At 26.8% G+C, this 24,525-nt stretch overlaps 1 protein-coding gene across 14 annotated transcripts in view; it reads right to left on the bottom strand.

Annotated features, from left to right (window-relative positions):
* Positions 1 to 24,525, bottom strand: part of LOC127287581 (glutamate receptor ionotropic, NMDA 2B) — a 104,679-nt gene that overhangs the window by 25,884 nt on the left and 54,270 nt on the right. For 11 of the 14 annotated variants that reach the window (XM_051314603.1, XM_051314596.1, XM_051314612.1 and 8 more), the window contains 3 exons: positions 2,633 to 2,811; positions 1,532 to 1,946; positions 14 to 197 (listed from right to left, as the gene is read on the bottom strand). In XM_051314603.1, the coding sequence (XP_051170560.1) occupies positions 14 to 197; positions 1,532 to 1,946; positions 2,633 to 2,811 (778 nt within the window). Of the gene's footprint in view, positions 1 to 13; positions 198 to 1,531; positions 1,947 to 2,632; positions 2,812 to 8,744; positions 9,206 to 16,747; positions 17,664 to 24,525 lie in introns of those variants that run through there. The other 3 variants (XM_051314680.1, XM_051314651.1, XM_051314656.1) reach the window with 3 other exon arrangements.

The raw sequence follows: 24,525 nt of genomic DNA, 5'->3' as shown, positions 1-24,525 counted from the left end.
AAATGAAACTTACTTGAAAAACCGGTCTCCAGTGTCCCATCTTGATTCCCCGGGACCATCACAACTCAGACGTGTGTTTAAAACAAGATTTGAGTTTGCAGGGTCGTTCACAAAATCCTCTACTCCATAAGCATATACTTTTATAGCCGTTGCTATTTCGTTCACCAAACTTGAACTGCTCGTATTAAAATGAACGCCTTCAAGAATGATAAAAATTCTTTTGTTGTCAATAATTATTATATATGTGTACTATACCTAATTACACTATAATTATTTGTTATTTTTTATTCTTATAATTTTTATTATTTTTTTAGTTAAAAAATTATTATTCTATTATTATTGTTATCATTGTTATTCAAAAAATGTTAAGTGTGACACTGTCTGTAAAATTATTTATAATAGTTATTTTAAAAGATACTCTAAAGTTAACGTTTTTAACTAAAATATTCCGCAATCGTTAGTCAAATTACGCTGCTCATTATTTTTCTGGCTTTTTTCTTAAATTTTTTTTAAACTCGCGTACAATGTGTTAAATAATTTAGCTTTATCCGCATAAAAGAGACAAAGTTTTCCTAATCTCTTCTAAGTATAAACTCAGAAGACAATCTTCGTAGTAAGAAATCAACTTGAGAAATGCATACTTCCTGACTCGAGCGATTTAAATAATTTCCAGAGCACCCATTAGAACGAATTCTTACTTATGCGCTTAGGAAACCGGAAATCTATCTCTCCTTTCCTCTTTATTATTCTTTCCGCGAGAAAATTCGACTAAAAAAAATACTTTTGGTGTCAAGCTATTGATAGACAATTTATCAACCTTAAATAAATTAACTAAAAACCAAATTCGTTATTATTTATTATTTTTTTAACTATATTTCATGTACTAAATATTATTCTAATTCAATAATTATTATGGTGATAATTGAATACATTCTATAATCTATAGTAAACGATTTTTATTTATTTGCTAAATTTAAGTATGTGTATATTTTATATTTAGATTAATTTGAAATACAGATAATGTGTTAGTCGATAATAAATGATGAAAAGTAATGGACAGTTCAGGACTTGATAAAATGTGCTATAGAATTTTATGAGTGTTGTGCACTAAAATTTATATTATAGTCATGAGTATTTTCATTGATGATTTTTTAAATAGTGTATAAATCTGCTAAACTTTATTTAAGCAATAAATTTAAAATCAAGATTTTTTTCTTTACAAAATATTTGGCAAATATGTAATAATGTCAATTTGTTTCGTTTACTAAAAATACTAGTAAAAAAATTCTCTAAATAATCTTTGTTGACTTTTTTGAAAACTATAATATATAATAATATAAAACTATCTATAATAATTATTACCTACTTAATTTCTACTTTATTGGATTAAATTAACTAAATTAATAACAAAATATTAAAAAGAGTAAGGAGTGTATATGAAAATAGTAATATAAATTATAAAAATATAATATATAAATTTTTCCATTTGGTTTAATTGAGAATCGTGTTTGATGAGAATGATAATACTGACCAAGCATTCCAACAGGGAATTGATGTGGTGTTTGTAGGTTCTCAATGACGCTTTGAGTAACAACCCAAACGTAATTTTCCCCCGTTATTTTGAGATCACGTGCCGCTTTGAGTATGTGTGCTGCTTCTTCACGGGTCGAATACAGAAGCATTACCCTTGATTCACTGTTCACTAGTTCGAGAAGATCATGAGGCTTCGTGACCTGGACGGCATTTAAGATAGTGAACTTGAAGGTATCTTGCATATCGGAAATACGTTCTCTTACTGCTTGAATGAAATCGTCATGACCAGCGATTTGCGATGTCACAATGCTAAATTGATGCCACTTGTAACGTTCCAAAATACTTAACATGGCGGCAGTTTGATGCTCGAGTGACGGTGCCAATTGTAGCTGCAAACTACTCTGCGAGGCTCTCTTTAAACAAAATATGCAAATGCCCAAACAATTTCAGTCAATCATTCTTCACAATATATCTTGAAAACTTTTTAATAAAAATTCTCATTGCATTTACTTTCATTTCTTTATTATTTAATTAAATTTTTTTTAATATTATTGAACTATCTAGGATCTCATATTTTAAGATCAAAAAATCATAATCACACATATATATATATATATATGATGTATAGTAGTCCAAGATAAACGATAATATTCTTGAAAAAAAATATATCTCACTGGGAAAAATTATTTCATTATTTCATATATCAATGCAGGGGGCTTTAGGGAAATTGAATAATCGCTAGAAAGGTTATAACGTTGGAAATAGAGAGTTATTACTCAATTTCATGGAACCGAGATTTTTTTTATCTTTGCCTGATATTAAAAATTGTATCCAGCTTAAAGCAATCAAGTAGAAATAACGAAAAAATCACGTTTCCTATTATAGCCTGGAAAATGAGTGTTTTTTAAATCTACAATTAATGATAAGCCTATATTATTTCTCTTTTATTTTCTCCAAAAATAAATTTTTTTGTCTTTCGATTTTTGTCGATTCTTATTAAACAGAAAACAACAATTTGTATGATTCTAATTTGAGAATCTTAATATTTGAAAAATGAGATAAATTCTTCCTTTTTAAAAAATAAATTAATAAAACCTACCCTTTCGAGACCCGAATTATCAGCATTCCAAGCTATCACAGGTATTCCCAAGTATCCAGCCAGTTGTAAAAAGTATTGAGCGCTGGCCGTGCTCCTCCCATATTGTTCATAGTTCATGAGATAAAGGATAGCAGATACATTGAACATGAGAAAGTCTTTACATAAAGAATCCAGAATATCTGCAACAAACGTTATTTTTATTATTATTATTATTATTTTTATTTATCATCACTACAATTTTTTTAATTTATTTAGGTAATTTAAAGAAATGTAATTTTATCATTTTGCTATAAATTAATGTTGTTATTAATAAAATCATTCAAAACTTAAAAAAATATATATTTAAACGTTTTACATATGACCAAAATTTTCTTCATATTGTTTCCATAGTTTAAAAGAGACTTGTAAAAAATCAAAAACGAATTTTAATTCTCTTTTTATCTATACTTTCAAGTAAAGCAAAGATCTTTGATCTATTATCGACATAAAACTACTTTTCTAATCGCATCATATAATATTAAATTGCACAGAACTACTCTTTTATTTTCTACAAAAAATTTTGATTATAGAAAAATTTTTATAAAATATATATAGTGTAAAAATTTGACCAACATTCGTCAATTCTTTTTAGTACAATTGGATTGGAACTTGATAGATTGGTAAGAGGTCTGTGCACAGTGAAATAAAACGAAATTGAGTTTTGTCAATTCAATATCTCCTATTGTGTTTCTTTCGAAGGGCATTCTTCCTTTTTCATATGCTCTCCAATTTGTTATCTGTTTTTAACCTAAGATGAAAAGGGAGAATATTAAATATTTTTTATGTAAAATAATTCACAAGTATTTTTTTTACAATTAGAAGCCCAGGTATTAAATGTTAAATTATATTTAACTTTTAGTAAAATAAAAAGTGTGGCGAATGCATATTTTAGTAACAATGAAAATTTGTTTATTCGAGCATAAAAATTAATTTACAAATATTAGTTATTTTATTTAAAATTATAAAAATTTTAAGTGAAAATTACGAAAAAAAGAAATAGAGTAGAAAATGGTTTTTAAAGAATAAAAATATGTTTTATATTTTTGTTTCATGGTAATTGTAAATTTGATTTAAAAAGGAAATTTATTTTTTTATCAGCTTTAAAAGCCCTCGCTAGATTTTCTTTATAGAATTGAAAACATTCTTTAATCGTAAAAGTTTTCTCTTTTTATATATACATATAGATATATAGACGACCACACACATGAGTCAGGGAAAATAATTGAGATAAATGTCTCACACGTCGACTTGAAGTGTACTTGAAAAAATGTTTTCACTAAGAGAAGTATCCATAGCTCTTCATTTATACGTAAGAAATTTAATAACGACTTTGCGTAGTTTACGGTTTTTTTTTATCTTTTTAACTTGGCCATTTCGTTTTTAATATTGCCACCTGGGTTTTTCTATTCCCAATTTGTTGATAAAATTTTAAGAGAAGATTCTTTTATTTCTTCACCTCTCCTGGATGGAAAATTATATGCAGATCGAGAATCGTGATTCCTGCGTATCATTTCAGTAGTAATAGTCAAGCTCAAGGCGAACATGGGTTCTTTCTTTAAAAATTCGTTTGTCAGTCATATTTGAAACATTAATTTCAGTTGTAAAAGTCAACTGCCATACTAGTGAATTAACGTTTATATTTATACTCAGTAGAAAATGGCAGTTTTAGTTATGCTAATTTTCAGTCAGAGACAATTTGTCTAGAAAAATTATTTTCCAGTGGTCGGTCTGCATATCCCAAGACTTGGAATGTCTGGAGAATATAATAATACTGAAATAAATGAAAGATCAAAAAAGAAAATACGGACTTTCGAGATTCGAGCTTTAAGAATCAGTTTTCACATTATTGGTTCGTATTGACCTACATTTTTCCACTCGTTCTCCTTCCTTTTTTTGTTTATGGTGTTTGTACGTGTTTGGTACGTAACCCATGTTCAGGAAAATGGTCAATCCATTACTTCATTTAACCACCTGCCCAACTTTTCTGCAAAGTAAAGTTTCGAGTCGCATGAGATAGGTATACTCTCAGTTTCATGTCCCTTTTTACAGCAGGAATGCTTTTTAGGTGACAAGAAATTCATTACCGAAACAACAAAATGATTTTTTGCTGATTTAACACAATTGTATAATCTTAAAAAAAAACCTACCAATTGAACCTAAATTGCAGTAGCCTAAGAATAATCAATTTTATTCCATTTTTTTGAATAGAATGTTTTCCTGGAAAATGAAAAAATTCCTTACAAATTCAAATAAAATTAATCAGCATGTCTCTATTATTTTTTTACCTTAAAAAAACACGTAATACCTTCAAAAAAACCTACCAATTGAACCTAAATTACAGTAGACTAAGAATAATCAATTTTATTCCATTTTTTTTGGATAGAATGATTTTCCTAATGCATATTTCGACTATTATCAAATTATTTATTCAAGTTACAATTGAACCTATCACAGTAATTAGAGCATGCTTATATTTTTCTCATGCTACTATTTCTGTGGTCTATCCAGTCAACCTAACCTCTAAATCAACACTTTTAGCGTTGCACTGTAAAAAATCTTTTTGGAGATTGTACATTCACAATTTGTATTTGTGTTAAAATTTGTAGAATTACTATATTCAATAAGGTTATGTTACTACATTAAAAAAAAGCACTTTTACCATTTTCTGTAAATTTACTACTTTCAAAGTGGGTAATAGGTGAAACATAATTAGTTGTTGCATCCGTCACCTATTACCCACTTTGAAAGTAGTAAATTTACAGAAAATTGTAAAAGTGCTCTTTTTAATGTAGTAACATAACCTTATTGAATATAGTAATTTTACAAATTTTAACACAAATACAAATTGTGAATGTACAATCTTCAAAAAGATTTTTTACAGTGTGCAGTAATTCATGCAAACTTGCAGTAATACCAGCATATGCCATTTTTAAAAAAGTTAATATTTTTAATAATATATTTGTTACTTCTTCAAGTTTAAAGTATAGTTTCTATTTTAATAGACACTAATAGTGATTTAAAAAAAAGAATTAAATCATTATTTTATTTACACTTTTATTATTTTATCATTAAAGTCGGTCTTGGGTTGTACATCACAGTAATTGGGACATTTACCCTATCAAGCCAACTCTCAAAAAGTTTTTTAGAGGAAAAATTTACTTTTTGATCAATTTTTGTTAACTTCTTTTGAAATATATTGTTAGAGAATATAAATTGAATTTTTAACAATATGAGACAACATCCTTACAAAGAGATGTTGCAGCAACTATATTAAATGTTTTTCTTCTCGGGAAGAATTTTAAAGGCCTCTTTTGAAAGAAATGTTTAAACATTAAATTCCCTCGGTAGTCAAATGCGATTCGATGCATTCAAATATTAGCATACAAGATGAAAATTGATTCTTGAACTTTCAAAGCAGAATAGACTTGCCAAGAAAACAGAACAAAATTAAATAAAACAAGAAGAAAAGTAAAACAAACACAATTAATATATCAAAAATATTTATAAACATTAAATAATTTCAAAATAACAAAATACCTATAATTACATTAAAAATATTAAATGAATATTCAAAATGAAAAACCTGGAAAATCCATATCAAAAGCACAATTTAATTTAAGTTTAACATTTACAAATAAAATTTTTAGGTCCATCTGTAACTGTATGTATGTTTGTGTTTTGTTTGTAAATGTGTAAATTAAATTAATTTATAAATAATCAGACCGTCAAACGCATATTTCATTATAAAAAAAGACGATAGCTATATTTAAAGCCGAGAGATTCATTTATTTAATCATTATTGGCCTACATTAAACAATAATGTGACGCGTATTTCGAAAGAGAATCAATTTTGGAGGATAAACGAGATGACATTCGTCGCATGACCAGAAACTGTCGGGAATGACGATTTAAATGAACAATGATGGTCAGTAAACATTTGGAGGTTTCAGTGGAATTCAGTGGCTCCATCAATTGTATCAGTATTCTAACTAACGATGTGCAATATGTAGTTATATTGGTTGAACCAGAAACGCAAACGCATATGTATATAGATTAGATCCTTGTGTATTCAAGTGTGTTGTAAACACACATGACCGAGAAAGCATTAAACCGTGTATTATATTATATCCGAAGACAATAAGGTCCATGATCAAAGGATGAACCTCAATTGAGATTCCGGCATCCTTTAAATATATAATATTTATACCACTACAAAATGCCAGTGAAATTCGGCGCTCTATATTTAGAGTCCTTTCGAACTAATAATGATTCCATATTCTCGTATTATAAATAAAAATTATATAGGTGCTTATATTATTTTATTTAAATTACAGAATTAACATTTTTACACCCATATAAATATATTTGTTTTAGACTTTTACAGAGAAATAAATTTTATTTGCGCCAAACATAATTTTTTAGACAACATTTTTTTGCAAATAAATTAAATAGAATAAAAAAAATTTTTTTTTGGTCGTAAAATTTCTTCAAGATTACAAATTTAAAAAAAATAAATAAATTATTAATTGAAACCAAGGATATCTTGTTACAATTGAAAAATCTGATGATTTATTAGACCGTGTCCTTTTGATTTAAATTGACGATAAATTTCAAGTGTTAATATTTCACATTCAAGGCGAACTTGAGGTGTATTCAAACAACAAAACACTTTCAGTCTTGAAGTTGTGTTAATTGGAGGCAAATTAATTAAGGCAAGAATCATGGCCGTAATTCATTATGAAACAAGATGCTTCCATCCAGCTTTATATAAATGCTTCTCTGATTCTGACTAAATATAAACTGTGTTTACGCGCGCGTGGAATAAATATCATGTTCCAACCAAAGAGCCGTTATTTAACATCATCTCTCAAATGACCTTAACTTATTCCAGTATGAGTACCAATTGATGTTGCTTTAACAATTCTGTGGAAGAAAGGTATAACAACATAACTAACATATATTTTTATCAAATTTGAGATAACATCAGATTCGTGTAGGCAATTTTAATTCTTAATTATATACCTAATAAAAAATAAATAATATGTGTTTATTCTTTTTATTTCCATTAAACGTTAATCAGAAATATTTTAATAACATTTAATTCATTAACCAAAGTAATTTAGAAGCAATAAGATATGAATAAAAAATTAAATTTACCCTAAAACAAAATAACCAGATTTTATTATTAAAAATAACAAGTCTAAAAAAATAATGAGTTAAATTGTATGTGCATTATTATTGTATATTACATATACTTTTGTGGTAGGTATGTGCAACCTTTTGAATTTTAAGTATGTTTGGATACGCGTAAATGCACTCGAGATGTACTTTAGCCTCGACTTTAGCTTATCTCATTTCACAGGTGTTTTCCTACCTGTTGAGCAAGAATAAAAGTTACATTTAAAGTTGAAAGCACTTTTCAATTTATGTATAATGAAGAAAAAGGACCCTACACAAATTTTACTTGAGACAAATATTATGATTATAAACATTATATGTTTGCACTATTTAGTAATTTTTTGTTAATTTAGAAAATATAATATTCATCTTTTAGTCAATAGTAATTGTACTTTTTGGTCAGACATGTTAAATAGATTTTTGTTGAAAATTAACAGTAGATATGAACAACCAAAAAACGTTATTCTAAATTTCAGAATATTAGTCTTATTTTAAGAATATTTTTATACCTTAATATATTAATTAAGAAAGCATAATCATAAAGTAATAAATATCGTTCATTTAAAATTTATGAATTACATAGTATCACAGAAAATTGTATTTTAGTCATTTAAGAAATAAGTAGTACAAACCAACTTTAGTCAGACAAGAATACTGAAATAACATAACACTTAAAAGTTAAAACGAACCGTTTCAATAAGTACCTAATATAAATGTAATTTTTATTTAAAGAACATGAATCTGATAGTAGAAAAATGTATTCAGTATCTCAAACAAGTTTCAGTTAGATTAGAAGATAAAAATATAACATCACAAAACAAAGTATGTAGTAACAGTAATACTGTCTCTGGGTGTATATTTGTTTCTATTTCAATTGATTATTTGTAAAATTTACCTGTTGGGCTTGGAGTAAGACGCATCATTATAGTTCTCACTTCATGTGGTGAAAATCCATATTTTTTCAAAAAATCATATCTACGCGTTTGGCCGATGCGATTTTTGAAGAGTGACGTCACCGCTTTGCTAATAGAACGATTGTATTCGCGTGCACCAAAACTTGTATGCGGGACAATTAGGCCCACCGTTAATTTTGGCATTGATTCCTTGTTGTTGTTGTTGTTGTTGTTGTTGTTGTTGTTATCATTTCGATAATGCTCGTGCCCTGTTCTCAAGTTTGCACTCCAACCATTCGAAATTGTAATGACAAATGTAATACAAATAAAAAATTCCCACGTCGGAACCATATTTGTTTATTATCGCTTAGTTCTTTTGCGTCTCAATTGAAGGAAAACCCGCATTTTTATATTATTTATGCTCTTTATGGTAATTCCATGAAAATTGAATTTCATCACTTTTCTATATTATAATTATTCAAGTATAACATATAAACATATAAATAAATAAGTGAAAAATATTATATACACAAACACGTTTGTCTGAAAACATTTGCTCTTCTCTCATCAAACTTAATTCCACCGACAACAACAACAAAAAATTCTAACAAATAGGACAGTAAAAGACTGTCGTTTTTGTAATTTATCTTTCGTCACGTACACTTGACACGCAATGTAGCAACTTTTTTACCAAGTTAAGTCAACAGAAGACGTTTGTAATTATATGATAAAGGTTGAATGTTGTTTTGGAATTATTTTTTTAAGGAAAAATTAAAGACATTTTTTAAAAATTATAACAACTAGGTACGTTCAATTTAAATTGAATGTGTAAAAAATTATTTTTATAAAATATTGCAAAATGAAAACATAAAAATACAATATACATATGTATATTACAAATGGAAATAAAGTTATAATAAATAAAAATGTAGATTTTAAAGTTTAATTGGTTCTTGAAATTGAAGCTTAAATGTATATTGAAAAAGGCAATTTATGAATATCATTATTCCAATGAATGTTGTAGACTACTATAGAATATTATAGAAAAGGGTTTTAAATTCGTCTAATATATTGAATTCTTTTTCTCGTTATTAAATCTCGTTAATAATGAAATGAGAAGCAACGTTTTAACCTCCACTCTACCAATTATGAGGACTGTAGTCAGCTTTCAATGTAGATTCCGACATGCTTATAATCCCCATTTGATTAGTAAATGCTATCAAATGCTCGACTCGTAATTTTTTTTAAAACCATCGATTGAAAAGTGCTTCTCGATTGTTGTTGACATGCAAAAAATTTCATCAGAATTGAATTCATTGTGAAATAATCCAGTCTATAGGAGGACTCGTCAGTGCCTCTTTGAAAAATTAATTAAATTAAATTAAATTCCCTTATATTTGTTACACGTGGCTGTACTTATGAAAAATACAATTTTTATATTCTGTGTTTTCATTAATTATTTCTAATTTCGTGATATAATAAGTGGCAAATTTTTATTCTATTTCAAATTTTGAAAATTTTTTTAAATGAATTAATATTGAAAATGTATATAGAAAAAATTTGAATTTTGAGTGGAATTTAAATGACGTAACAGATTTTTATGTGTGTGCAAATTTTATGTAATGAGAATAAATACTTTCTGCTCTGTCATTTTCTCAAGTGCTCTTGCCACAAACCAAGAGCACTCACTGAGTTCTCAATTTTGTCAGAACAAATGTTATTTTCGAGAAATTTACTGTCACATAACATATGAGAGTCTCTTGTTGATGAATTTTTTAATAATAAATTAAGTTAAATATGCTTTAACTATTTTAAATATATTTACATTTTTAAAGCAAATAGGAATAGAAAAAAAATTAAAAAGGAGTAAATAAAATATTGTTTTAATCTGAAAATAATTTCATTAAATAATATCAAAAATAAAATTATTACACTGGGCGACACGAAAAATGATCTTAAATTAAAGCTTGAACTGTCAACTATAAGAATCAAATCAAAAAAGCTCTGAACCAATGGCACACTTACTTATTAATTTTATTTGCGCTATTTACTTTTATTTATCATTTTTGGGTTGTTCGCTGAACATTGCTGATTGAATGTAAGGTTTTTATTAAAAAATCCAAAATGGCGGTTTCAAAATAGCTGACATAAAATTTTTAAAATTGATGGATTCGACTGAAACTTGGTATCTAGGGATTTTTGAGGTTTTTTTTAAATAAAAACCTTACATTCAATCAGCAATGTTCAGCGAACAATCCAAAAATGATAAATAAAAATAAATAGCGCAAATAAAATTAATAAGTAAGTTTGCCATTGTGTACCGCTCTATGAGTGCAAGTAGAGTGTGTGCGCACATGAAAAAGTTGTGCTATAGGTATGAAAATTTTTGATTGGTTCAGAGCTTTTTTGATATGATTCTTATAGTTGACAGTTCAAGCTTTAATTTAAGACTAATTAGAGACTTCTAGCATCTCGGCATCATTCTCTACACGTGATGAAAAAAGGCCAAAAACAGGGTTTTTTGAGACTTTGAGTCCATTTTTCTCAAAATCTCGACGTGATGGGAACTTTTGGAGGTCAGATTCGTGTTCAGCGATGAAAATCCTATAAGAATAGCCTTGTCCGATCTTTGAACCAGAAAAAATATTATTTTTTGTCGACCAGTGTTATAGGTATTCAAAACTAAAATAATAAAAAAAATAAAACATCAAATAAAATAAATTTATGTTTAATGGAAAAATAATTTTAAATTACAAACAATTTGTTTCACAATAAAATGCTCCTTACGTTCTTTTCACGTAGCTGAAGCTTCTAATGCACTTTTTTCCAAAGTAGTAATTATAAGTTTCAGTCAGACACGCCTGACAGCCGTTTAATTAAAATTTAGTACATGTAGTAATGGCAATGTTTAGTTAGACAATTTGTGCAATTTATATTTAAATTATTTGAAATCACTTTCTCAATAAATAAAAAAATATTTTTCTGAAAAAACAAAACTTATTTTTTCAGAATACTCTTTTTGTAAAACTGTTTTTTCAAATTTCATTTAAAAAATAAAATTCCACTCACGATCTGTCTTTAATATATATGGAATGATCATTTGCAAAAAAAAATTTCATCTAATCAAAACGAATGTTTACAAAAAGAAAAGATGAATGCGATAACAGTATCTTATCGATCTCAATAATAGAAATACGATGGACTCGGAAAAATGATTTACATCTGACAGGAAGCAATTTGATGTACTACGGAACAAAAAATATATGAGATTTATATGAATGTCAAAGAAAACTGTATGTCATCAATGTCCACAATTTACGAACAATAAAAAGATTAAAGACCATACTTAATAAAACTTATATTAAAACAATTCTTTTCTGGAGATTTTCAAAGAATGTCAATCATAAAAAAATTCAAACTTTGCTTTTTTCACCGTTAGTTACTGAGTTCTTTACGCGCTTTATCGACATCCAACAGGTTGAGTTTGATTGATACAATGAAAGTCCATACCATTGTCATGGAATTCAATTGAAAAAATGAAAGGAATTAATATTCAGAATAGTTTATTGATGTTTGTGTGAACATAGAAACGTATAAATGCGTCTGTTTTACAAAAAATACCATAAAATCAAACTGTCCGTGTAATAATATTGGGCATTTAAATTAAAAATTTAGTTTTACAAAAAATAATATTCTACTTATTGCGTCTTATAATTCTATTTTTTATCTTATTTGTACTTATTTTTTATGAGCTGACAATTAGTTCTTATTTAATTCAGGCTTTGTGATAAGTGAGTGACTAAAAATATCTATATCCGTATGTACATTATTTTTACAGAAATTTTTAATCTACAATTGGAAATATTTCCTCATTAATCCTTAAATAGAAATTATTTTTTCTGTTTTTCCAGTGAGGCAGAAGAAGCTTAATAAATGCATAATACAAACGGAAAAACAGACAAGATTTCTGTATATATATATATATATTGTGGAAAAACATCTAAAGAAATTACTTTGTCTTTAAATTTTATTATCTTCTCGAATGTTCTCTGGGGTGAAAAAACTTTACATGGAGAAGACCATAGCAGATATTACTATTATGACAGTATAATGTACTGAACAGAGTCGTTAATTTTGGACAGACTAAACTGTAAATTAATTTATTTAATTCCATTTCTCAATTTGTTTTATTTTAATTAATAAACATTTAATGTTACGCTATACTTAACACAGGTTTTTTTCAATTTTTATTAAAAAAATAAAAACTAAAACTCAAAAACTGTTCATTAATCAGTTTCCGAATTTTTAAAATGGCAGGATCGGTAAATCAAAAATTTGCAAATGTCAAAATTTCCGAACTGTGCAAGAAAGGTTTATGAACACTCTCTTTCTATATATATATAGTGATAAAAATAATCACGAGGAACAATGCTGAATGTATAGGTAATAAATCGATGGCTGTATTGGAAATTTTGAAAAATCATAAATTCTTCCATTTCTTCGTTATCGTTAATCTTGTGTGAGTCGCATTTAACTTCTCAATATCAGAGTTGAATTCATTGATTCTCAAACATATTATGCATAATAAAATATATTTATTTTAATTGAATTCTAAATTTCTAATTATATAGATAAACTTCTATAAAGAATGAAAATGATAACCAACTGATATTGAAAATAGCCGGAAGTATATAAAAATCGAAAAAGTAAAACAATTATAAACTTGTCATTCATGTTTTGAAATAGAAAAAAATGAAAATTGTTTATAATACTTGAAATTATTTGTTTTCTGAAAATATCTGCGAATAAAGCGAACGTGTCCTGCGAAAAATATTTTCGTCATCTCGTAAAGTAAATCCCAGCAAGAGCAAGATCATAATAAAAGGTTAAAAAAACGCGAAATGATTATGGTAAAAAAAAATATCGTTTATTTCTATCGGACACGTGAGAGACGTATCATCGATCGACATTCTTCTTCATGAAAGAATTCAAAATGGGATTGTGGATTATTTTTCTTTTATTCCTGTGATTCTTATTTTTATCTCAAAGCACTTTATCCAACTTTTTTTTGTATGGGTCAAACATCAACAACATCATTTAGTATATATGACTTTTATTACTAAAATCAATGTAAAAAATGTTGATGTATTTTACTTAAAACATAAATATTAAAATAATAATAATAATAATCAGTGAAATTTATTTATCGCACACAGGCTAGAAATTTATCAAGCATAAGTTGACAACTTATATTGTTAGCGTCATTGTACGTAAAATCGATTAAACCCACCAACACTTTATTGAGCTATAAAAAGTCTACAATGTGGAATATAGAAGGTAAAAGCAATCTAGTTAAGTAACATCATTTTGTGATTGAATAATTAACAAACATTAATTTCTTATTTGATTAAAAAAAAGTTAGAAATATGCGTTCAGTGCATTAAAATTATTAAAGCCCAAAGATATTAATAGTTTATTATGCATGAGATTAGTCAATGAAAAACTGCAAGTAAATAAAGAACAAATAATTTTATCCATCACGAAAAAACTTGCAAAATAGAACAGATATATGTTGCTTATATATTCTTTTGTTATTTTCAAGAATTTTTTTATATAATAAAGAGAAAAAAAATGGAAATTCAAAAATACATTTACTGGCAACATTTCCGATTGTACTTTCTTTTCAGGGAGTTATGCTTGATGTATAAGACATTACTTTTAATATTAATGTTTTCCAATTAATTATTACTTTTTTTAACGAGAATTTTTGGCAATTGGAAATGTTAGCAAAGAAAGTATTCACTCTAACTAAATATATTATTAATTACTCAATCGATTATTTATGATTTAGTAATTAGTAATCGACTAAATAATAATTTGATTCATTTGCTGCTTATTTTTCAGCGGCTGTTTTATTGTGATAAAATAATCATAATAATCAGTATACATATAGTAACTATAAATAAATCCGAATAACATTTTGTTTCAATTACTAATTAAAGATCAACACGAGAGAAGAATATTAATTTTTATCTGTTGATGAAAAAAAGTCGACTGTACGTTTCAGTTTTTATATAATAGAGTTATAAATTCTGTTTATCATTTCATTAACTTATTTTATACTACACTCATAAATATAATTTAATTGAGAAATCTAAAAGAAACCGAATCACTATCATTTTTATAATCTATAAGAAAAAAAAAAGAAAAAAGTTTTCTATTTGAAAACAACATTTAATCAAGATCATTAAAAAAAAAAAAAAAAATTGTCGTCTCTTTAACTAAATAAACTTGACGCATTTTGAAAACAAAGACAATAATGAATTCATTATTAACCTGCGTCAATAAAAATATTGAAAAGTGACAGCAATACGCCTATGTTGCACAATATCCTATTACGAGACTTATATACAATATTTTAATATTTAAATTTTCTAAGAATTTCTGAAAAATCAAATCTTCTCCTTCTCTCATGGTGGGATCCGAACACCACATCTCCCCATTTCCGTTGGATTGCTCTGAACCAATTCAGCTACACAAGAAATTCAGATATCCATACTGATTTTAAAAATTCGCAACTCAAAATGAGCCAATACTAAACGACATAGACAGTAGCGCCACCAACCTGGCTCATTGAGTAGCGTACGCTACTCATTTTGAGAACAGGTTTTTTTCTTTATAGAGAAACCTACAATGTAAATATAGGGGTCAATTTAACCCGTCATATATCGAATTCGTGTTTGTAATATTATATATATATACCTATATTTGGTAAATATTGGTTCCCTTTAAGTAACATAAACTCTTAAAGAGGATTTTAAAAGGTGCCAGTGTGCGATAAGACCTTAAATGGAAAATCAATTGTTACGAGGCTATTACCTATTTCATCCTTCTATTAACTGCTGGATAATTAATTATATCATATTGTATTGTAAATGCCTCTCTACTTTTTATCGATCACCTAATAGAATATAAATATGAAACTTATATTGACACTTTAATTAATAAAGAAAAATGTATTTTTTCCTACAAATACTTTTGCCATGTAGTAATTAGATTTATAATAATTAATAACTATAGCGACATATTTTTATTAGTATTATAGTTACTAGTATTATTTTAATTATTAAATTATCATTGCATTAAATTATTATTTTCAAGAGAAGCACTGAACGAGAATCCGAAAAACGAGAAATACAAATGAGAAAAACTTTTTTAATTGTGACAAGTTTAACAGACGATGAGTGCTTATAAAAGTAAAAACTGTGTGAAATGAAAGAAAAGTTTCAACATATGGATATGAACTGGTTTCAGAATAATGTCAAAGAGATGTTTATTCTCTAAAGTTTTATGTTATGAGCATTTCACATTTTCGCAGAGTTTTTTTTTTTAGTATTATGAACTGTTTATGAAATTATAATTATAATTAAAACTTAAGATTCAATTAATTTTTAATTTTTTTTTATTAATAGTCATTAACGAAATGAAAATGTATTAATCATATTAAAAAGTTGTAAAACGAAAATAAAAATTATAAACCAAGTAATATCATAAAAGAATAGAAAAAGAAATAACAATGATTAGAAATTAAAAATAATATATATGAAACTCATACAGGTAGCATTTATTGTTTCTAACAGTATTTCGGAGTAATTATTTTACATACTCCATTTGCATGGGGGGAGAATTGCTAGTGGCTTTAATTTATGTGACATCTTAATTGCATAACTTTCAACTCACAAAACATTCAAAGAAATATTTAATTAATATTTTCTCGATATCTAATTACATTCTGCATTTTCGTTGAATTGTGTCAAATTGCTATCGTTTGTTGTTAATTAATATATTAATGTGAAAACCGAATTTTGAAATTGAAATTAAAAAATGTTTTAATTACAGGTTCAAAAAATTAAGAATCACACATTCATTAATAAAACAACGGCAACAATTGAATGAGTTACAAGTGGAATAAAACTTATCAAAAATAATATTAAAAACTGTATACCTGTTCACTGTAAAACGAAAGGTATTAATTTAATACCCACTTAAATTTGCCTTTTGGTTCTATTTTAATACCTAAAATCGGTACTATTTTAGTATTCAAAAGTTAGTAGTACAAACGAGAGTACAAATAAATTTTAGTCTTACTTAATACCATTTTACATCTTATTAGAAAAAATTTCAGTAGTAATAGAAATAGAATAGATTTATTTTCCATGGAAAATAAATATACGTCAGCGATAATAAAACACACATCTGAAAATTAATCATTTAGCTTGATTTGAAATCAATTCAGTTTATTTATTCCTTTAGTTATAAATTCCCTACTGCTATCTTCTTTTGAAATTCAATTTTCTCCTCTTGCGCAGATAAAAAACATTAATTTTATGACGAGACATATTCTAATTTCTAATGCAATGCAGTTTAAAAATAAAGATATTTTCTCAAATAAATGTTTAAAGTTTTTTTTTAAACCGAATAGGTATTTTAAGTGTGACCACGTGTTTTTTTCAAATGATGTATTCATAAACTTTTTCCCAAAATTAATAAAAAGTGAATTGTCATTCTATTACAGGGAATGTACCATTTTTACCATTTCATGGTAAAAAATGTTTCACTTTCACTTTTCTAACTTTGCCAAAAATTATTTTTTAATATAAAAAGAAGATAAAAACAGAAAAACACGAGAGCCACGCGCGACGGATCGAGATTCACGGCCGACTGATGCCGGTGAACTGGGAGGGTGGTGCAAGCGCAGATGAGTAAAAAAAATCTTCAGACAATGTCTAAGGTCACTATTGTTTCGGGAAATTTAAGAAGGGGAGCAAAGAGGATAAGGAGAGGAAAAATAAAAAAATAAAAGTCAGTCCACTAAAATCGGGTCGGAAACAAGCGGAAAGACAGACACCGCCCAGATGTTTGATCCCCGGGTATGACAACGTGAAAAACCACCCCTGAGGGGGAGAGAGAGAGAGTAAGTGTGGTGATTCTCAATATAGTTGAAGAAAATTTGCGTGTGCGCATGGCAGGTCGTCATGGTGACCTACAGTAGAGTCAGCTTTCACAACCATAGAGGATATCTCCCTCGCTTCAACGAAAATGAGAAACGTGACACGAACATGTGGACCATGGGATGAATAGAATTTATCTCATTTTCCTATGATTGTGGTTTTCGAAATTTGATTCAAAAGCCCCACGCACACAATGCACTCGACACCTTCATTTCATTTATATCGCTTCATGCGTGTATCCAGATGATTGTACTTTTTGATTTTCATTTTTAAGGACAAAGAGAGAGAGAGAGGGGGGGAGGTTCAAGGTCGGAATGTGACCCATAGGAGAACCTTGGCACATTTTCCAAGTAGAAATTCCCTTTTTTTATAAGAAAAATTGGCAACAAATTTAATTAAATTCTCCTGAATTCTTTTATATGTACTGTAAATAAGCGTTATCGCGTCTTGTGATAAATAAATTCTATATGTAGAAAAATATAAATTTCCACTATTTTTTTATGGAATTATATTCCACGTGGGTATATTCAGGGTTAAAATTTCAATTTGAATAAGTGAACAATTTCTCATTGGCGATTCAAACAGCTACACTAGCGCCACAGTTGAACTAATTTAGGCGTGACTCGCTCTAAAGCAGTCTCTGTTTTGACAGTTTATTTCAAATTATTTAATTATTCTGATATTTTTATTGCGTTTGTAAAATTATTTTTAAGCGTTAAATAAAAAAAAATAATTTAAAACACATGGAGTGCTATAGAGCGAGTCACGCCTAAATTAGTTCAACTGTGGCGCTAGTGTAGCTGTTTGAATCGCCAATATGGAAGTTACAAAAACAAATTAGAATAAAATTAATTTTTTTGATGAAAAACACGGGGCGTGTAAATTGTTAATCAATGTAGGTATGAATTAAACATAAACGCAATTTTTCATTTTTTCTCTGTTTGTTTTCATCCCAGCAGACAAATCACATTCCGGCCTTAGTTCAAATATTATTTCAAGAAACAACACTCATCCATAAACTAGTTTCGTACCGAGGGAGGGGTTAAATCCAATTTGAAAAGATATATTTTTCGAATGATTCTCAGAGGAATGAATCCCGTTTTATCACAATTTTAAAAGACAATCTCACAAGTTTATCTATTTCGCATCTAACCATGTTGTAAATGTGAATTTTATATAATACATTATTTAATGACTAATTCCTCTTCCTAATATATTTATTTATATTTTTAATTTCTCTTTTATATGCCCTATAAAATGAATCTTTTTTCAATTTAAGAGGATGTTTATATACTCTTTTCTTAAATGAACTCCAAACTTATATCTTTATGCTACTTTTTTTTCTTAAAATATTAGAATAAAATAATCTTCTACTTTTAAGCAAAATATTCTTATTTTAAGAGAATAACGTGAAACACATTTTTTTTAAGTATTTAATAGATACATAGAAATTTCTACAAATGAAGTTGAAATTGTAATTAGGTTGAGCAGACGTGATTCTAGTAAATGAAAACCCAATACAAGAGTAGTCAATGTGTAATCCCTTCATGAAACTAACTTTCGTGGTCACGATCTCTTTATGAAACAATACAAATCTTCTTCTAATGGACTATTAGTAAACAAATAACTCATTTAATAATACATATTAAATTAATAAGTAATTATAGCAATTAAGTAGTATATTTTAATAAAGGAGCCATCTATAATTTATGTAACTCTTTCTTTGGAAATTTTAGCACATACATATATAACAAACTGTTTCATACATTAAAATTAACTAATAATAATTTTTAACTGAAATCAATATTCAGATCTAAAAATATTAGAGAAAGTAATTACGATTAAAGAGAAAAATTAGAACAAAATTAAATTAAACATGTGATAATTAACTTCGATAAGAACATGTTAATGAAAACAATTTTAATGAAACACTTGAAATTCGTTTTAATAGAATTTTTACTATTAAACTCCAACAAAACTAAATTAGGAAAATAACTGTAATCTTTTAACTCTTTTAAATACAGTTAACTTTTAGGACCATAGAAAATAAGGGAAATGATAATTTTTTTCTTGTGCAAAACATGGTATTTGCTGTTGCTTTCAATTTCCTTAAATAAAAAACTTATGATTTTTATTTTATTATCTCTGATTGTATTTCTTTCCCTTTTTTATATTACTCTCAATTTTTTAATTTAGTCTTTGATATATATTTTGACATTTCTTTCTATTTTATATATTCCTTGTTGTTTTATTTAATATTATTGTACGTACAATTCCGATTTTTTTATACAAAAATTTTTACACTTTTTAAAAAAATAATTATAGAAATGTGAAATATGAAGAAACAAGACTAAAATTTTCAGATATTTTCTCACCAAAAGATATTCTAAATGAACACATCATACATATAAATATATTATTATAACCTCCCATATTTCTACTATCATTACTTTCTGTGACCTTTTCGGGCATTTGCATATTATGTTTCTCAAGAGATTATAAAATTTCAATACTTTCATTATATTTAATTGAAAGTTTAGTGTTCAATTAACAAAGTGGACTTATTTAAATACCAGAGAAAACTTTTATATATATGTGTGTGTGTTGTAAATTTTCAAATTTAATTAAATTTTGTTTTATATTAATTTAAAATTTTCTATTTGAATTTGAATTATTTGAATAAATAATTTCAATCATTTAACTCATAACAAAAATATTAAAAATAAATGTTCGAAAATCATTTTATTTTGTAAAAAAAAGTTTTTAGAAATAAACTTTATGGAGGTTTCCAATGGGAATACTCTGATTAACATTCCACTTGTTTGGAATCAATCGATTGATTTGACTATCCGTAACTTATTTTCTTTATTTCCTGTAATATCCTTTCATGCTATTGCACCTCTGGGAAAATCAGAGAAATTTTTCCTGAACAAAATTTTTTCGCAATGCAAAGTATTTTCAACGAATATCACCTACAGTTTCAAAAAAAATTTTCGTGTAGAAAAAATATTAAATAATAATTCAATTTTATTAAAACGATAATGTAATTGAAAATTCCAATTATCTCGCTCCATATGCCGATCTAATGAAACTGATCAACTGTGTCTAACGACTCTCAATAAGTTAAATCGTGTCATTTACTAAAGTGAAGGTTTTATTGGATATTTCCGTACAGATGGTCTCAAAATTGTCCCTTTTACCATCCAAGACAACTGTAAATGTTATTATTACGATTATTCTTATTTTTATTATTATTGCAAAAAAGGATAAAATGAATTTCCATTTAATGCAAACACTTTTTCACCACATTGTTTAAAAAATATATTGTTCGATTAACTTTTTATTTTTTTTACGAAAAAATAAGCAGCCATTGTAAAATAAGAAATAAATGTAAATAATAAATAAATAAAAAGATAAGATTTTGCATACAAATATAAAATAGAAATAAAGAATTATACTTATTTATTTATGGAAATTGAACTGAAATGAAATTTCTTTTTTGAAAAACACTTTGCAACTATTTTTGGTTTTTGATTTTGAAATTCAAATAAAACATTCATAGAATGAATTAAAAAGAAAATGAAAATTTAAAGAAGTGGAACATATAAGAGATTTAAAAAATGAATTCACGAGTTTGAATCCATATTGATAGACCTGGTGTGTATTGGCATTGAAGATTTATTGAGAATCACCACTCAAGAATGTTATAATGGCATGATACTTGTAAGCTTTAGTAGAATCTTTTTTTATCCTCCTAAAAAGAAGGAAATGACGAAAGGGAATGGGAAATTATTACTTTAATGGAACACACACTGAGAGAAATAAAATTGTGATCGCGTTCTTCTTTTTTCGCCTGCACTTTACATTTCAGCACTTTTTCTTTATACATATTATTCCTCCTTTTTCTAGCTTATTTTTTCTATTCCGCAGGTATACACGCAAATCTCACACAACCCTCGAAAGGGCGTGTAATCTTATTCCCGGCGCGCAGTGAAAACGTGCTTTTGCATCTGTTACTAGTCCCCCACTTTCACAGACTTATGCAGTGACCTCAAAATTAGAAGGAGTGTTTTTTTATCGAGAAAGTGCGACTAATTTTTACTAATTTTTACACAGTTTAATCGAAAAGGCGAACTATCATGAGCTCTGGATGAATTGAATTTTCCAGTTTGAATTTATTAAATTTTAATTTAAAACACAAAAGAAATTATGAATTATATCACAAAAGTTTTACATTTTTCATGAATAACTAATTCAATTTTCTTGTTATTGTTTTCATAGTAAATCATTTTTTAAAATTGTTATTTAAACTGTAAAATATATTATTTATTTAGTAAAATTTTCTAATTAATTAAAGCACAATTTCATTTACAGTAAAAAGAGTATTGGATTTATATTAACTTAAAATGACGTTCTTATTACTGTCAAAAAATAAAAAATCCGTTTCAGGATAGACAATGGGAACTCGAATCAGATGAAAGGACAGTTGAGACAAGCTTTACAAAACGAACTACACAAATGGAAATCAAGGTGCAATATGAGTTGCAATCTAAAATCGTAACCGCTCCGTTTAATTTAACAAATTTTCAAAAAAATAAATTTCATAAAAAAATGAACAAAATTCTAAAGAATTCTGCTTCTAAATAGACATGCGTAAATAGAAAAAAAAATTTATTTTTTCTATTAAAACTTCCAATCAAAAATATTTTTCTAAATCAACAAAACTATTTTGAAAAAATGCAAACTCGTAACTATTTTATATTACATGAAGATAACGATCACTCCGAGTCAAGGCGAACAAAAGAAAACAAAACTATTTCTTTTTACGTTTCAGCAGCACCGCTGCCCTCTTCAGAAACTACAAGATTTTTATTAACAAATAATTAAAATTTTACATATATAATTTAAAAAAAAAAAAAAGTACAGTAAAAAGGTTTTTACCAATCGACCGAGTGATAAAATCATTTTATTTATTTATTTTATATTACATTTAGTAAAACTTCAATTAATTGAGATTCTTGCAAAAATAACTGACACACTTGTTAAAATATTTGATCGGAATATAATTGAAAAAACTAAAGTAAAAATGGAAATGTTGAACGGAAACATATTTCCTCCGCAGAAAAATATTGTAATAACTGTCTAGAGAAAATTATTATAAAACCTCAATCGTTTCAATGAAAGCAAGAGGAGAAAGGCTTTTAAAAATTAATTGTTTAATAATTATGTATAAATTATCATTAATCGATTTATAATCTATTATATACAATATATATATATATATAATGTTGCGAGAAACTTGAAAATTTGTGGGTCAAGTAGTTGAGATTAAAGGCGGTTTTTGTATAACGTCTCTTATTATAGAAGACATCTCGAATTACTTTCCTCGGGAACATCAACGAACCTCAGGGGATGTCTAATTTGATGAGAAGAGTGCGAACAGAGTGGTCTTTTATCATTTGGTATATTCCTTTGATAAACGATCAAAAGCTCACGTCATAAAGTAAAGTGATTGCTACAAATTTTTATATGTTCTTTGAAAAAACAAAAGAAATGAAGAATAACTTGAAAGGTTCGAGAAATAAATTTAGTCTCCGTTAGATGTATGTATATAAGTTTTGCACAAAAAAAACCTTCATAAATAAATTTATGTATTCCAAAAAAAATTTCCACACTGAATATTACAAAGTAACATTTAATTAAAATTTGAAATACTAAAACTTGACAAAGTTCACCACTGGCACCAGTATTGCGCCAATAACTGGCAGTACTTGTACAGTTCTAAAATTCTAGATAATAGCTGAATAATATAAATAAGAGAGGAGTTCAAGAATATCCATTTCTCAATTTCTTTCAAGACGTTAAAAGAATTTTACAAAAACAAAAAAAAATCATTGTAAGACTTAACTGTAGAAAGGGAAATATAAAAAGACCGTTAGTGGTTGGGAAAAATAATAAAAAAAAGTTATAAGAATGAGAGGAAAGTGAAATAATGAAAAAGTGAATTGGAAAAAGACGATTAATCGATGGCCGCAGAGACCTCAATCAAAATTGAAGCTCACTCACTAAAGTTAAGTTCATACTTAACTCCAAAAGTAAATTCAAAGTTTTCTTTTTGAAAATGTTTCAGGGGGTGGAGCGTCGTCGTAACTATGACACGAACAAAACTTATTTTACTTGTTTGAGAAACTAACGCTACTTTCAAAAAGATTTAGACACTTCGTCATACAAGTAAAGTATAGAATTTCGAAACTTGCAAAACTTTCATCCAAGTTATCGAAATTATTTTTATTATTATTATTATTATTATTGCTACACTGTAAAACTTAACTTTTCTTTAATTTTGCCCACAAAGATTTATTCTAATATGCATATTTTACTATGGCGAATATATGTCTTATGTTTTTGATAAAATATACAACATTTATGTTTGCCTCTGTTTATAATCAATAATAATTAATTAATTGCAAATTGAATATATAGTCTTCGTTCTAACATTCATATTCTGACGTATTTTCCCATTGGTTTAAAAGCTTGTATAAAAGTAAGATATGTATAAAATATTTATTGACAAACTATAACCCCACTACCCCCCATACCATTTTTACTCTCACTGACATACTGTCAAGAACATATATATTTCATCACAAAACTAGTATCATTTAACGAATAAAGGTAATAAATTTTCTATTCAAAATTGTTTAAAAAATTTATTCTTAAAAGTAATTAAATCTATTAAAAATTATTATTTATTGCTTTCGTAAATATTACC

This window comes from Leptopilina boulardi, unplaced genomic scaffold, assembly GCF_019393585.1.
Source record: "Leptopilina boulardi isolate dan_hultmark-lab unplaced genomic scaffold, ZJU_Lbou_2.1 LbouV2_123, whole genome shotgun sequence".
In the NCBI taxonomy this organism is placed as follows: Eukaryota; Metazoa; Arthropoda; class Insecta; order Hymenoptera; family Figitidae; genus Leptopilina; species Leptopilina boulardi.
This window is presented reverse-complemented; position numbering and strand designations above follow the sequence as displayed.